This window comes from Scomber scombrus, chromosome 7 (genome assembly GCF_963691925.1).
Source record: "Scomber scombrus chromosome 7, fScoSco1.1, whole genome shotgun sequence".
NCBI lineage: Eukaryota > Metazoa > Chordata > Actinopteri > Scombriformes > Scombridae > Scomber > Scomber scombrus.
In genome coordinates, this window is record NC_084976.1 from 2,127,394 (window position 1) to 2,142,150 (window position 14,757).

Genomic DNA, 14,757 nt, shown 5'->3' on the forward strand with positions numbered 1-14,757 from the left:
CACACATTCATATCAGAGGACGTGTTATCTATGTGGGCTACTGAGGAATTCTTCGAGAGAGAGAGAGAGAGAGAGAGAGAGAGAGAGAGAGAGAGAGAGAGAGAGAGAGAGAGAGAGAGAGAGAGAGAGAGAGAGAGAGAGCGAGAGAGAGAGAGAGAGAGAGAGAGAGAGAGAGAGAGAGAGAGAGAGAGAGAGAGAGAGAGAGAGACTGAGCCTTGCCCAAGGGCACCCCTGTAATGTTTGAAGAACGCCCAGTCTTACTGATCTCTGTAACCATGTTTTTTTCCAGATGGCAGTGTTCCACTCATGCCACTGCCATCAATTTCTTATATGAAGCAGATCTGAGCAGCAGTGCATATCACATCCTGTCCTCTCGCTCGCATGATAAATCCATGTGTGTGTTTTTTTGTCTTTGCTAAAGTCGGTGCATTTTGTTTATTCAGAGGAATCCTTGGTGCCACTGGTACTGGGTGTAGGTTTTACAGCATGTTTATCACCCTGCAATAACTACAGCGTGACATCTAAAAGATATTGCCTGAATGCTTTGGCAACACATAAATATTTTCTGTGATCTCTGTCCTCATCCCAATGTCAGAAAGCAGCCTTAGCCTTTGCCTGACATCAGCGGCTCTTAATTGAGTTGCATTGGAAAGCATTCACATGTTTCACAAACAAATTGTTATATATCATTTTTGAGTGAAAGACCTCTCTTGCAGAGCACTTAGTAGGGTAAGAAGTGCTGATGGTAGAGTGTATAAACTACATTTACACTGCAGAGAGGCATAATGAACACAAAGGCACCTGAAGGGGAACAGCAGTGAATTTCAGTCTAAATATATAAAAGCCCTGTGCTCAGCATTATTGGTTTTGTATAAGTGCACATTCTCTCATATGCGGTAAAAGGGAAAGCAGATCGTGTCTCGTATCTGTCATGTTACAATGAGAAGAGACTGTAAAAATGAAAAGAGTGCTCATGGAGGATCATTTTCAGGTGCAGTTTGGACTTTGAAGTTAAAATGGGGAAAAAAAAACCTAATTTGATTTTAAAAAGTAAAATGTCTCCCATTAATCTGCAGCAGCTCAAGGCTTTTTATGCCTTTAAGATATTACAGAGTGGAGATTTTGTTATCTGCTTTTTTCCATTAGATGGACTTGGATGATTACAATAATGTTCTAACCATGAATGTTATTCCTTGATAAAATGATTTGTTGTGTCCTTGGCTTAAACTAATAACTGGAGCCTCAAATATCTGTTCCCCATTCAAAACAGAAGTGCAGAAAATTGATTTCATCTTTTAAAAAGGTATGTTCCTTTAAAAAAAAAAAAGTTTAAATCCCCCTTTAACACGATTCCATCGAATCAGATCAGATTAGTTTCCTCTGATTGAGGTCAAATGTAGTTCAACCAGCATGCTTCTAATTGAAATGATAGCTTCGTTGCTAGTGGTGCATCACCTTGACTTCTAACACTTCTTCTAATTCAGCTTTCAAATTCAAGTAGGGAAGACGAAGAGCGGGTAGACAAATTACCGGAAAATCAGCCATTTGAGCATGAGGATTCGACTGTGTTCCTGTATCGATGTTTACTGAATGGAGCATCACGTTCAGGCACGGTGCTGGAGTAGTTGGAATATGATTGGGGATTGTAAGATTAAGAAAAAAAACACAATGAGGGGATCTTTTGAATGTGACAGATCACACTCTTGCTGTACAGATCATTGTGCTGCTGCTGAGGATGATCTCTCCTTCCTCAGCATCCGTCTGTTCTGCAGTTTGCTCATTTGCTTTATTCAGTATGGTTTCAGGTGTTAAGTATGGAGCTGTAATTAGGACATGGTTACCTAGTGTTTTTGCTTGTTTAGCATTAAGACTGAAAGTAAGGATGTGGGGGCGTTGGCAGAGTACATGTACCAACACTACTATGCCTCTATGTCATGTGTGTAGCCCATACAGAAATATAAACGTGGAAATATGTGCTTTTAGGGGAGAAACATACTGTAACAATGTCTTGTTGAACAAAAGTCAGGTGCAGTAACTGTGAGCACCTTCACAAAGTTCTCTTGTTGCAGTGAGGTTATCAGGTTTGTACCATTGTGCCTGTACAGAGAGCAAAACCAAAACATGTGTCCACCAACATTATCTAGCAACCAAAGCTAAAGACAGAATCTATATTACAATCCTACTCCTAAAGTCATTTGCACAACGTATACATGAACTCATCAAACAAGATCCATCATTTTTCAATTTCTTATTGTATTTTTGAACTTTGGACAGAGTCAGGCTAACTGTTTCCCATGATTCTGTGCTTTATGCTAATCAAGGTTAACCACATCCTGACTCCAGCTACTAAACACCAAGACATAAGATTGATATCAAATGTTTCAGCTCACTCAATAAAGAAAAAGCAAATAAGCCAACAAGTCTTCCAAATGAACAGATCACATAGGTCGTTGACCCATTGGAGCTTAATATAGCCTCCTGCTTTCCATAACCACTCAAACAAATCAGTGTCAAACATTATGATGCTTTATGGTATGACAGCACTGTGGTTAAGGTCTGGTTAGGTTAAGACACAGAATCTGCACCGTGGCTCAGTGGTTAGCACTGTTGCCTCACAGCAAGAAGGTCTTGGGTTGGATACCCGGCTGGTGTAGGGCCTTTATGTGTGGAGTTTGCCTGTTCTTCCTGTGCTTGCATGGGTTTCCTCCCATTGTCGAAAAACACATGTATGATAGGTTAATTCTCCTGTCAGTGCCTGTAACAAAGGTACTGACATAGATCTAGAGTTGGTCCCGGGGCGCTGCACAATGGCTGCCCACTGCTCTTAGACTTAGGATGGGTTAAATGCAGAGACTGAATTTCACTGTACAACTGTATGTGTGACAAATAAAGTACCTTTTTCACTTGGTTAGGGTTAGGGACAGATTAAGGTTTGGGTTAAAATGATCACTCGTAATGTTTCTACTTCCTTAAAGTTAGGCAACCTTTGTTGTCATGGCAGCAGTTAACACAATGTTAAATTTCTTTCTTTGGAAATTGGAAGCAAACAGCGTTCTCCTGCAGCAACTTACTACCATATTCCCACCCAACCTGTCTCCTTCTAATAAAGCTAAATCATCTTATGAAGTAACTATAAGTCATTTTTGGTGATGGTTTGGTGGTCATCTATAGGGTCCTTCTTCTTGGAAGGACAGGCTCCAATAAGTACATTTTCCTACATGTTCAACTCTTTCTATAGTGGTACTTGCAGTGGCCTTCTCTGCTTCTCACATTGTGTAGTTTTTCAGTGCTACAGTATGTCTCTGCTGGGTTCTGCTTTATACCCCTGAGGGTTTTTTTTATCACAGTCCCTGCTGAATCTTTAACATGCTGCTTGGATTCATATTATAATCATACTCAAGAGTCTTTCTGCCAATGTATATAAATACTCCAACCTCCTTTGATGTAAGCCTTTTCTGACTAGACTGCAATTCATAATCCATAACCTGCTTCATATATTCAACTTAAACCTTATTTTCCTTTTTTTTCTTCTTCTTCCAACTTAACTATTGATTGTGTTTGAGATTTAATCTCTCACTTCACTAGCGAGCGTGATGTAGTTTCAGTTGACTGGTAACGCTGCTCTTCAATACACACCCACAGGGGAAACACGGTCTCCAGCAGCTGAATCCCAAAAACAATTTAAACTCAGCGCAATACACACACACACACACACACACACACACATACAAACGCACACACACACTGCACTGGGACCTGCATGCTTACGTCCCGATTCCATTTATCCACTGACTGAAAAGTGCATATTTTCAGCATTAGATAACTACTGTGGGGAAGTCGGCTGTTCATTGCTCAAGTGATGCTACGTTCTTGTCGTATTGGATTTTTTTTTGTAAACAAGGTCTGCCAACTGAGGAAAGCTGTTCATGTCATCTTCCTCCTAGAAATACAAGTGGAATGTGATGCAGTTTTTTTCTCAGGCAGCGTTACCTCCCATGTGGCGTCACAAAATGAAGAAGTGTGACAACACGAGCAGTAAACAGAGTGGGCAACCCACCAAAGTTGGCAGCACAAATATTAAACATGGAAATGATTATTGTTTCTTATATTGTGCCGCTGCTGGAGATTTTTTTTTTTTGCTGTGTGAGCATATATTACCATTCAGAAGCTACAGACAGAAGGAAATGGTGCAATTTTAAACATGATGGCAAACACAGGAAAATCAAGAGTGTTAAAAGTCAGTAAAATGTGCATCATTAAATATTAAACTTCTGCAAGTTAGGGTAAAGTTCATTCACTTTTCTTTGTAGAAACAGAATACCTTAAGTATAGATAATCCATACTGATGTCAAGATGCTACTGAACTGTGCAGAAGTTTGTAGTTGTGTTTCTATCTCAAACAGTTGGAACATTCTAACACTTAAATGTTGAAATCTGACTTTATGATGTGGTAACTCTCAGGCTGAGCTGTTGGTTGTAAACAGCAGCAAATCTGAAGTTTAGTTAGTATAGTTTAAACAAGTCAAACATTACAACTACTATCATTAAAATATGTGTATGTTGTATGTATGTTAGTTGTATATAACTAACAGTAGATTTCAGGTTTACATCTCAGGTGTGAGGCGTTATATTGTTGGTGAAAATGTTCCCAAAAACAGAAGGATGGAAGACAGATCTTAAGATATACATACATAATGTAATATGTTATATAATATGATCAAAATTAGAGTGCCAATGAGATTGAGTTTTTAAAAAGTACATTTGGTGGACAAATTCGGAGACACTGTTTCTACATGACCTCAAATGTGTCTTTGGTATTAATGCAGTTTCTTATTATTTAATACCTGACATCTACAGTATGACAGTGTTGATACAAGCCAAGTATCTAGCTCTACTGAGAATGGTAAGTAATCAAATCTTAGTCAAGTCTTTGGCACTGATAGATTGTGTCTTTTTAATGTTTTCGTAAATGAATTAACTGATCAAATGAAATAGAAAAATACCAAAACATCTGTGTTGTATCATATAATTTCTATAATTTATTTCTGTTTTGGGAAAGTTATATAAGCCCATTGATGCTACAGTTTTTTTTCTCTGCACTGTGCATGATGCTTGTCTGAAAAATATGCCCTTAACAATGCAAACCCTCAGTGACTCAACAATGAGGCTATAAAACCATCACTAAACAACACTGCATACACACACACACACACACACACACACACACACACACACACACACACACACACACACACACACACACACACACACACACGGTCATGTGAATTAAAGATGCATCATACACTCCGGCCAGAAGATAATCCACTCCACACAGACACAGAGAGCGGGAAAAATAGGCACATATCAGCCAGTCACACGCTGTATTCTGTATCACAGAAAGGAGGTTGCTTTGGTCTTGTACAGTGTTTTGTTTTGGCTCTGAGCTGAAGGTCAGAAGTCGGGCTTCTGACAAATGTACAGATGGGTCCAGAGTGAATAGACTGCTCAGACTGAGCCTGAAAAAAAAGGCTTTCCTTCCCTTTTGTTCATCCAGCTCCACCCTCAGGATCCCTATCAGACATGTGGGCAGTCTACTACTTTGTAAATAAGGTTTAATAAGGCCTGCATCATAAAATAATGTATTTTCACTGTATCATGTTGTTTCTGAAACCCCTCTCCCTTTGCTCTCAGGCTTCTTTTCTGTACTGAGGAGTAGATAAACATGTTTGAAGTGATTTTCCATCAGACTTTCTGTCCTTCTATAATCCACCACTGCCAGACACTCTGACAGCTCTGTTTGTGTCCTCTGTGAGTTGGACCGTAAAGCAAAGCAGCACCTTGGCCTCACAGTCCTGCCCAGCAGTGGACATTAATAGCCCCTGGGTTCTATCATTTATAAGTCTTACTTTGTTAGTCTGAGTTATGGACTTTTTTTAAAACTTGCCTTTGAAGAGTAAATTAGAATAATAACCTCCTATTGAGTGAATAATGTCATCTTTCAACACAAACACAGATATAACATGGCATTGTCATAGCACCATAAAACCATTCAGGGTAGGTGGATGGTTGGGTATACAACCACCTGACTTTGACTGATGTTCATGTCTCAGCTTTGGTAAAGAATAGTGGCCTAAACAAAACCAAACCCAGTTTTCAGTAGTGATACAGAATGAAAATGTGCTGAATTTTGCAGAATGTGTTTTGCTTGTAATGTGATAAATTTAGAATAAAAATAGTTTTCAATGAATTAGAGCTCAGCTACAATGTTCTGAAAATACCCACTGATATAAAAACTCCCACTTATCTATCTACATGTTGCTCTGTTAGCAACGAATAGTGAAGTCCAATTTTATATGTCCAGTGTGACCAGCTACTCACACAAAGTCACATTTAATTGGCTGAACTTTTGTAAATGCCTCTGACACATTATGAGCAAACATTTGAAACTATTTTACGGGGAGAGAAAAAGACGTAGTGATGTGGAAAAAATAAAAAATAAAGAAATGATTTTATGACATATATGTGGTATATAATAAATAATAAATAAGCAAGTAACATAGAGAGACAGGATTAAAAGTGGGGGAAAGTCATTTTCATGTCACTGGGTCTTAACATTTTGAGTTTTACAAGCAGTATCTTTATCGGTCAATGTTAAATAGACTGTACTTTTCTAGTCTTTTTGACCACTGAAAGCACTTTTACACTACATGTCACATTCACCCATTCACACACATTCATACACTGATGGCAGGAGCTACCACACAGAGTACCAACCTGCTCATCAGGAGGCTCTAACATTCACTCAGGAGCAATTTGAGGTTAAATATCTTGCCCAAGGACACATCAACATAACCAAACCTTAACCATAAAGGTAGCAAATATCTTTTTCTTGTCTGTTTCTTTGTACACAGACAACGGAGTTATTCTTTGTTATTCTGGTACTGATGTGTTCTTTGCTGTTTCCCTGTTGTCTTGTTTGGTGTTGGACAGGTAGTGTATGGTGAGCTTACAGAGCTTTTTCATTGAAAACAACAGCATTCAGCTGCTGGAGACCAGGGTGATGAGAGTACTGAGACTGAACAGAAACAGTAAAGTTACACAGTGGTAAAACCAATACTATGAACTGGAGGAGGCTACAACATCCCATAGAACTGAATCTTCTTTTGCACATAGAGAGTGTGATGTCATGAAGCCTAATATTCAAATGTTGTTGCATCTTTCACTTTCAATGAATTAACAGAAATGATTATGGCTATGATTTTAGATAATGTGAGATCATAATATAGTGTGATAAAATAGTGTCAAATCTACACATAATACATTGGTGGTTCAAAATGAGGCACTAATGTGGCACTGATTATAAGCAATAGTTAAGCAGAATATGAACAGTATGTAAAGGTTCATGTTCATTAAAATCAGTTCTATCCCCAAAAGATAAAAAGAAAATAGAAATTAAAGATGATGAGGTAAATTAGCGCGTTGATTGAAGAATGCTGTGATTGTCACCTCTCATTTCATACCTAATGATCTCCACTGCACCATGATCTGCTTAGCCGCACATTGTTTCTACGCAGCTCACATTCTCCACAAATCACCTTGTTTACAAGTCATCAGTGAGGCGGGGGCCAGAGGCGGGGGCCAGATGCAGGCGTCGGAGCGGCCCTGGAGGATAATGTCAACTTTTCTGTTCAGCTATTGACAGGCGAGCTTCTCAGACAGAAGGCGAGAGTTTTTCTAGCCTTGACCTGCAACCTTTAGCTCGTCTGGCCCATTAGATGATGACCTTCATACTAATACTGACGGCAGCAGCCAACACCGACGCACTTCATTCATTCTCTGCTCTGCAGAGATCACAGAGACATAGAGTGCCTGTATATACATTTATATATATATATATATTGATTTATTTATAGGTAGACAAATGCTGCTTCAGATTGGTTCTTGAATGCAAGAAACCTTGTGGGTCTCCATGACTGCGAGGCTTTGATGAAACACTTTGTAGATAATGCGTGACTTTCCATGCTGTTAAAAGTTGGACCACTTCCCTCACCTCAAATTTTTTATTTTTTTTCTTAACGCTGCTTTTCTAAACAGATCAACAGTCTTTCCATCAGAGGCTCAGGCTCATGCCATGAATGTGTGACATACATTCTGCTGTATTCCTGTGAAGTGACCCTGCATACGCCTTCTCCTCCACACAAGTAATCCAATTTCCTGACCTCACCTGTCTGAGATACGGCTCCTCTAAAAACTGCATAGCCTTTCAGAAGACCCAGCAGACTAGAGTCATATAGTAACAGAGCCGGCAGGTCACATGTTGCTGCGGTTCAGTACAGCTGGTCTGTATGCAGCTTTATTTTCAATAGGCCTCGACATGATTCAGCTGTGGTTTCTATCATCAGTGAACATCAGAATCTCAGCGTCGGTCTTCAACACACTTACAGTATACATAAGCAAAGAAAGTCCCAGCCAATCACATCATCTGAACTCTACTATTCTTATTATATTTCCTTATCCTCTGCACAGCTGTTTAAAAAAAACATCTCTGGTCCAAAATGTCTTTTAATAACTCTCTCTGGGAATCTGTAAAAAAGTTCCTTTTTTATCACATGGAGCTGGTCAGATTGATTAAAAACAACAGCTGTGATATAAAGTTCCTACTCTCAGCTTTTCCTGTTGTGCTTATATTTCAAAATGGAAAAATAGTTATCCGTCACATTGCACAGTAATTCTTAAAATGACAACAAGCACCTAATTTGAAGCATTGATACAATAAATGAATGAATTTTTGAAACACATCCAGAAGCTTTATTTTGGGATTACTGCATGGATAGCATCTCTTTAAAATGGTTTCTCGGAGTCAGAGCTGCTCAGGAAGCAAAGGGCATCCCATTTGTTAAGTTAAAAATTCACTTGCTAAAAAAACATTCCGAAGTATTAATGGTGAAAAAGTGTCAGATTGGTTGGTATTTACCACATTAAGGGCCTGATTTACTAAAGGTCTGCGTGTGTAGAAACGTGTGCAAACTTGACATCACCCGCAAAAAATGTGCAAGCTGATCTACTAATGCAGTGCACTGAGGTTTGCGTCTTTCAACTGTGTAAGATAGCATGCGCTGTCCATTTAGTACAAAACCCTCATTTAAATACTGTTGTCTCCACCCTGTTGCACCTGTTTTCATTTACAGTTATTCTTAGTAGATCACCTGCAAAACGCACGCAAACGAAACACGCAATCTATTGCACTGTGCACACAATTTAGAATCCACTATTTAGGATCTTAGTAAATCAGGCCCTAATAGTTTTTCTTGCCAGCAATCCTACAGCAGCCATGTCCAAACTATTCCATAAAGAGCCATGTGCCTGCAGGTTTTTGTTCCCACCAATCAAGAGCACACGATTCGACCAATCAGCTGTCTGAAAACTGAGATCAGTTGATTAAATGAGTCAAGCCTGGTGTGCTCCTGCTTGGTTGGAATGAAAACCTGCAGCCACATGAACCTTTATGGAATAGTTTGGACATCCCTGCTCTACATCCTTCTGAGCCTCCAGAATCAGGAACGCCATGGTTACGAGTGGATGAAAAACAGGGCGACTCGTCACAGATCAGTTTACCCATCAGTAAGTTGAAGTTCCACTCAGCATGTGAAAACTATTCCATTACGTCTTCTTTAGATCTGGAGGAGCTTTGTCCAATTTAATAAAAAATATGGGTATATATGAGTTTCTTTTACCAAGAAAGGGGGTTTAATAAAATGTGCTGTTGAATTGCACCATGGGAAGTGTAGGAAGCAGTGATTTGGAGCTTAATTTATACAATGGATAAAAAAGTCAACCTATTCCAGCTTCCATTCTTTCTTTTTTTCATCAGTCTCTCACAGGTCTAATGTCATCATGGAAGTTCAATACAAAATCACTGCAGTTACCCCTTCATATATATATATACATATATGCTGATTAGTATGATTAGTGTTCTGCTTTACAGTTCATGTCATTGTAATTAATTTAATATAATTAATAATGTAATTACACTGAGGGGTAGTTCAACCAATAAGACACTCTGAGCTCTTTACTGTCCCCACAACTAAACCTGCAGTCTGTCACATTCCATGAGCGGCTGAAAGCTGACAGACACACACATTAAAGGCCTTACAGATGCTGAACAGAGCTGTCAATACAGAGTGGCTGCTAGCTAATAAAAGTGCCTTGGCAGAGGAAGAGAGGAGGACTAAATGTAATCAAAGACATGTTGTCCGACAGACAAATTCAGGTTGTAAGTGTCCAGCTCCAGCCGGCGCTGAGTGCTCCTGACTCTGCTGCTGTCGTCAAATACAGAGCTATTTAACTGAGGTGCAATAAAGGACAGTGATGACATAATGGGATATAATGGGATGCAGGGTGTCCCCCCCCCCCCCAGCTCTACACACAGACCATCTATCAACCTACCTACCTCTCCGTCTACCTCGTTCACACTGGTGTAAATCTGATTCAGAACTTACAGTTAGTTCCATCTGCATGAAAATCAATCAACTCATCGATTTGCATTGAAAATGAAAGAAATGTATATTCCTGCATTTTTCTAAATCACTGATGATTTTTACTTCTATTCAGTTCCACTGCTGTTTTTTTTCCCAGTCAATAAAAATAAAAAGGGTTGGATTATTCTACAACATGATTTGCCAGTATTCATTCATCTGTATGTCTACTGTTCTCAGTAGCAGTGTGTGTGTGTGTGTGTGTGTGTGTGTGTGTGTGTGTGTGTGTGTGTGTGTCATTGTTGTTCTGCCTGTATTTTTTCTTCTTCAACACATAAAATAACTGATCAAATCCCTGCTTTATAAGGCAAATTAAATCAAACATTCTCTTAAATAACCTGCACAGCTGAACACATTTTGCAGTGTGTTTCCTTCTCTCTGCTGTGATTCAAGTCAGTGGTCTTAACCTCTTCAACCCATCTGACAGCTGGGTTTAGCATTAAAAGCGTACGTCGCACACGGGCTTCATTCAAAGGAAATGAGCGTCGGCACAAAAGAGAAACGGCGAAGCCACAAAACAAATGTGGATTTAGAGTGGAATGTATTTCTGCCTGTGTGAGCATCTTATAGCTGCAATCAAGTGCTGGAAAAAGCACCGGTTATTTGGCATAGAGTGATGACATTTTTCTTTTCCTGCTCAGAGCTATATACTTTAGGATTTAAAAATATCTCTTATGACAGAGTAATATTTATAGAATAAAAAAGATGGTGTCAAAATGATCATACGTATGTAAAAAAGCATTTAAATAAACAGCTTCAGCAAATAACATTTGACGGTGTGTCTGGTTCTCACACACACGCACACACACGCACACATACATTAACACACCAATACTACATGTAAATATAGTACATTATGAATTTATGAATAAAACAAACACCATAGCATCGTTTCTATAACCATGATATCTACACACACACACACACACACACACACACACACACACACACACACACACACACACACACACACACACACACACACACACACACACACACTCATGAGAGGAGGAGGGGGGGTGTAGATAGAGAGGTATTCATATCAACTTTTAACTTTAAAGCGTTCTTTAAATGTCAAACTTTCTAAGTAGCAACAAGTCAGAGACAGTCCAGCGTTGTCACTCACTAATCATTATCTTCATTTCTGTTTTTGGCAGCTTTACACTTGTAGTGCACTTATGTGCCAAGTCTCTGGATACACTACACTCTCATGCTCCTGTGAAGCCTTGTTACACTGCAAACTGTTGTCAAACACTCCAGCTGCAACTTCCAACTATTCCCCACGAGTGAGTGGGAAGGGAGGGAAAAGTGATTCTCCAACAGGTCGGGATGTGAAGCAACATGCATGCACCGTCATTCAAAACTTTTAAAAAAAGAAAGTATAGCTCACCGAATCTCAAGACGTGTGGCATCCCATGAGAATATCCCACACAGTGTAATAGCAGCAGTAGAAGCCTGGCGGTGCACCTGAATCTCGCATTAAATATCAGCAGAGAGGTAATCTTCATGGTGCTTGTGTGGTGCACAGGATTTTTATTCCCTGAATCGGTATATTCCCCAGATTTGTTTTTTTCTTTTCTTTTCTTTTCTGTTTCACCCCTTTAACGTGAAGCAAGGCGGCTGCAACAAGATCATGGTATGATCACAACCACCGGCGGACTGGGCAACGGTTTCTCCACATCCATTTGGTCCCCAAAAAAAAGAGAGAGAGAGAGAGAGAGAGAGAGAGAGAGAGAAAGAAAAAAAAAGAAAAAAGGAAAAAAAAAACACTGCGTGTCCAGCTCACTGCGCCAGGAAGAAGAAGAAGAAGCCCTCCGACTCAGCTGCTGAGGAAGATGATGGTAGTGGTGGAGGTGGCGGGGCATCCATGTTAGGCTGGGCAGAGCTTGAAGAAATCCATCTACTGAAAGACAGAGGCACAGATTGGAGGGGGGTGAGAGAGGGAGAGCGGAGGTTTGTGGAGATCCAGCGTGACCGAGTGAGCGTGTGAGTGAGGGAGTGAGGAAGTGAAGCAGCGGTCTCAGCAGCCTCGCCAGCCCGAGCTCCTCCTGCTGCACTGCCGTACAGCATCTGACGTCGAGCCAACACTAGTATTAGGAGAGCTCACAGGGTGGATCGGGCATGTTTCTCGGCTACTGCTGACCACACTTCGCCCTTTGATCTATATCGCCTGCTGAATTTGTCATGCCTCCCTTTTCTCCCTCTTTCCCTCCTCCTTCCTTCCTCTCTGTCCTTCTCTTTCCCTGATGTCGTGTCCCCCGGTCAGCCGTCACTCGCCGGTTCTCCGCTCTGATTTTTTTCTGCCTCGTTTCGGTTCAGTGGCCGTTACTGGCAGCGGAGCGCCGCCGTATAAAAAGCCAATCTATGCATTTGAAAAGATCGCCTAGTGTTTGATCGGAGTCACTCAAGCTTGGACTCATGTGAGGAGTCCGTGAAGCAAACCTGTCACTGTACACTCAACATGATGAATAGCCTCTGCTCGCCCCCCCAATTGTATTTCAGAACTCCCGCTCTGTCTTTGAAATTATAACTTCTTTATATTTATTTATATTCGACTTTTTTCTCAGACTGTGGAGTCTGTTAGATTCGAGTCAACTCTCAACATCCAAGATTTTTATTTAATGTTTGTCGTCTTGACTTGGAATCGCAAGAAGTGCCACATCAGCTCCTTTATTCTATTGAATTATTGACGGTGCTTACATGGTCAGTAAGGCGAAGAAATTTAAGTGTCATATTCAATATTTCCCCCGCCTGTATGGGCTGTGGCCATTATCATTATCACACGGTTAGGCAGAAAATTCCATAAGGGTTTTTCCTAGAAGAAAGAAGCGCAGATGCTTTTTTTTTATCCTGCTGTGTCTGTAAATGTCCAGACAGAGTTTACAGCCAAATTCAAGCTGGTTAATTGGATCTAATACATCTTCTTTAAACTTTCCAACTTAAACATGATCAGATATGCTGCCTATTTATAAATCCATGTGGTTTAAACATTAAGATAATAAAAATAAACGAAGCTGGCCTTTAGTCCGGGGTCGCTTTAATGCAAAGAGTCAGCTATATGTAGATGCAAATATGAAAAGAGTGAACAAATTCTTTACAGAAGACAATCAGGGTTATATTGTAATTTATTATTATATATTGTGAATAAATACAACATGAAGGAAACTGTTTAACATGTAGGCATCAGATGATATAATTTCATTTAAATGTGATTTTGCTTTGCGGGTGTTATTTGGTTGTTGTTTTTTAGCACCAATAACAACAACTATACATTGAAATGTATATATATTAAATGAAGTGTGCATTAAATGAAGTGTGCATTAAAAAGGTTTTCAGCATCGATGTTGTCTTAGCAGCGAGGAGTTTTCAGCACCAAGGACAGAGCCAGTGTTTTAAAGAAGTATTTGCATTGAAGAAGGTTTCACCATGGACAGCGACTCCGGGGCTCCTTTCATATCATTCCCTCAGCCTCCTCTCCTCCTCTGTTCATTTACCTCCTTAATTATCAGCACGATATTGTGCTTGGAGAGACTCCATATGATGGTACAGTTGATGCCTAAAGGTTAAATATTATCTATATACCGCCTTGCTTCCATGCTGACATGCATGTACTGTTACCAGCACCTAAAACAACTCCTCAGACTCAACATTGTTCTTTCTTTTGGAAGTTGAGATGTATTAATGTGAGAGGTGTAAAGAGGCGAAATGTAACTTTAGAATGATGCCAAACACAATTAGCATTAAGTCGTGAGGATAGAATTAGCCCTGGGGGACAACACACAAGTAGCACAACATGCAGGGGAACATGCAAGTTGATTTCGAGGTTTTAAAACAAGATTTATTTTTATTTTTTAATTCTTATACAAATTAGCAAATTTCAGCCGCTGTCGGTGGACTTTTTGAGGTAATATGTGCCCAGTGAACAAAACGTCTGAGATTTGTTTGTCTTCAGTTGCAAAAAGAGTAAATCGGTTGTATTTGAACTCCAAAGATTCTAAGAAGGAACGAACCTTATGAACATAAAGCCGCAGTTCTCTGATAGCCGTGCGTAACGGGCACAAAGGTGCCTATGGAGTCTGCGGGGCTCGCAGGTGAAAACAGGCAGTTGGCACCAATGCATATACTCATCCGGATTTTCCTACATTCGGCTTTTTCCCCCCTACACAGATACTGTAGATTTAGAACTCAACAAATGCCCCTTTGTGCGTTTAAAAAGGGGCTT

At 40.0% G+C, this 14,757-nt stretch overlaps 1 protein-coding gene across 3 annotated transcripts in view; it reads right to left on the bottom strand.

Moving 5' to 3' along the window:
* grik2 (glutamate receptor, ionotropic, kainate 2) overlaps window positions 1-12,055 on the bottom strand; it is a 292,293-nt gene extending 280,238 nt beyond the window's left edge. For 2 of the 3 annotated variants that reach the window (XM_062423343.1, XM_062423344.1), the window contains exon 1: window positions 11,926-12,043. In XM_062423343.1, the coding sequence (XP_062279327.1) occupies window positions 11,926-12,043 (118 nt within the window). Of the gene's footprint in view, window positions 1-11,925 lie in introns of all 3 variants that reach the window. The other variant, XM_062423345.1, reaches the window with a different exon arrangement.
* Window positions 12,056-14,757: the final 2,702 nt, after the last annotated feature.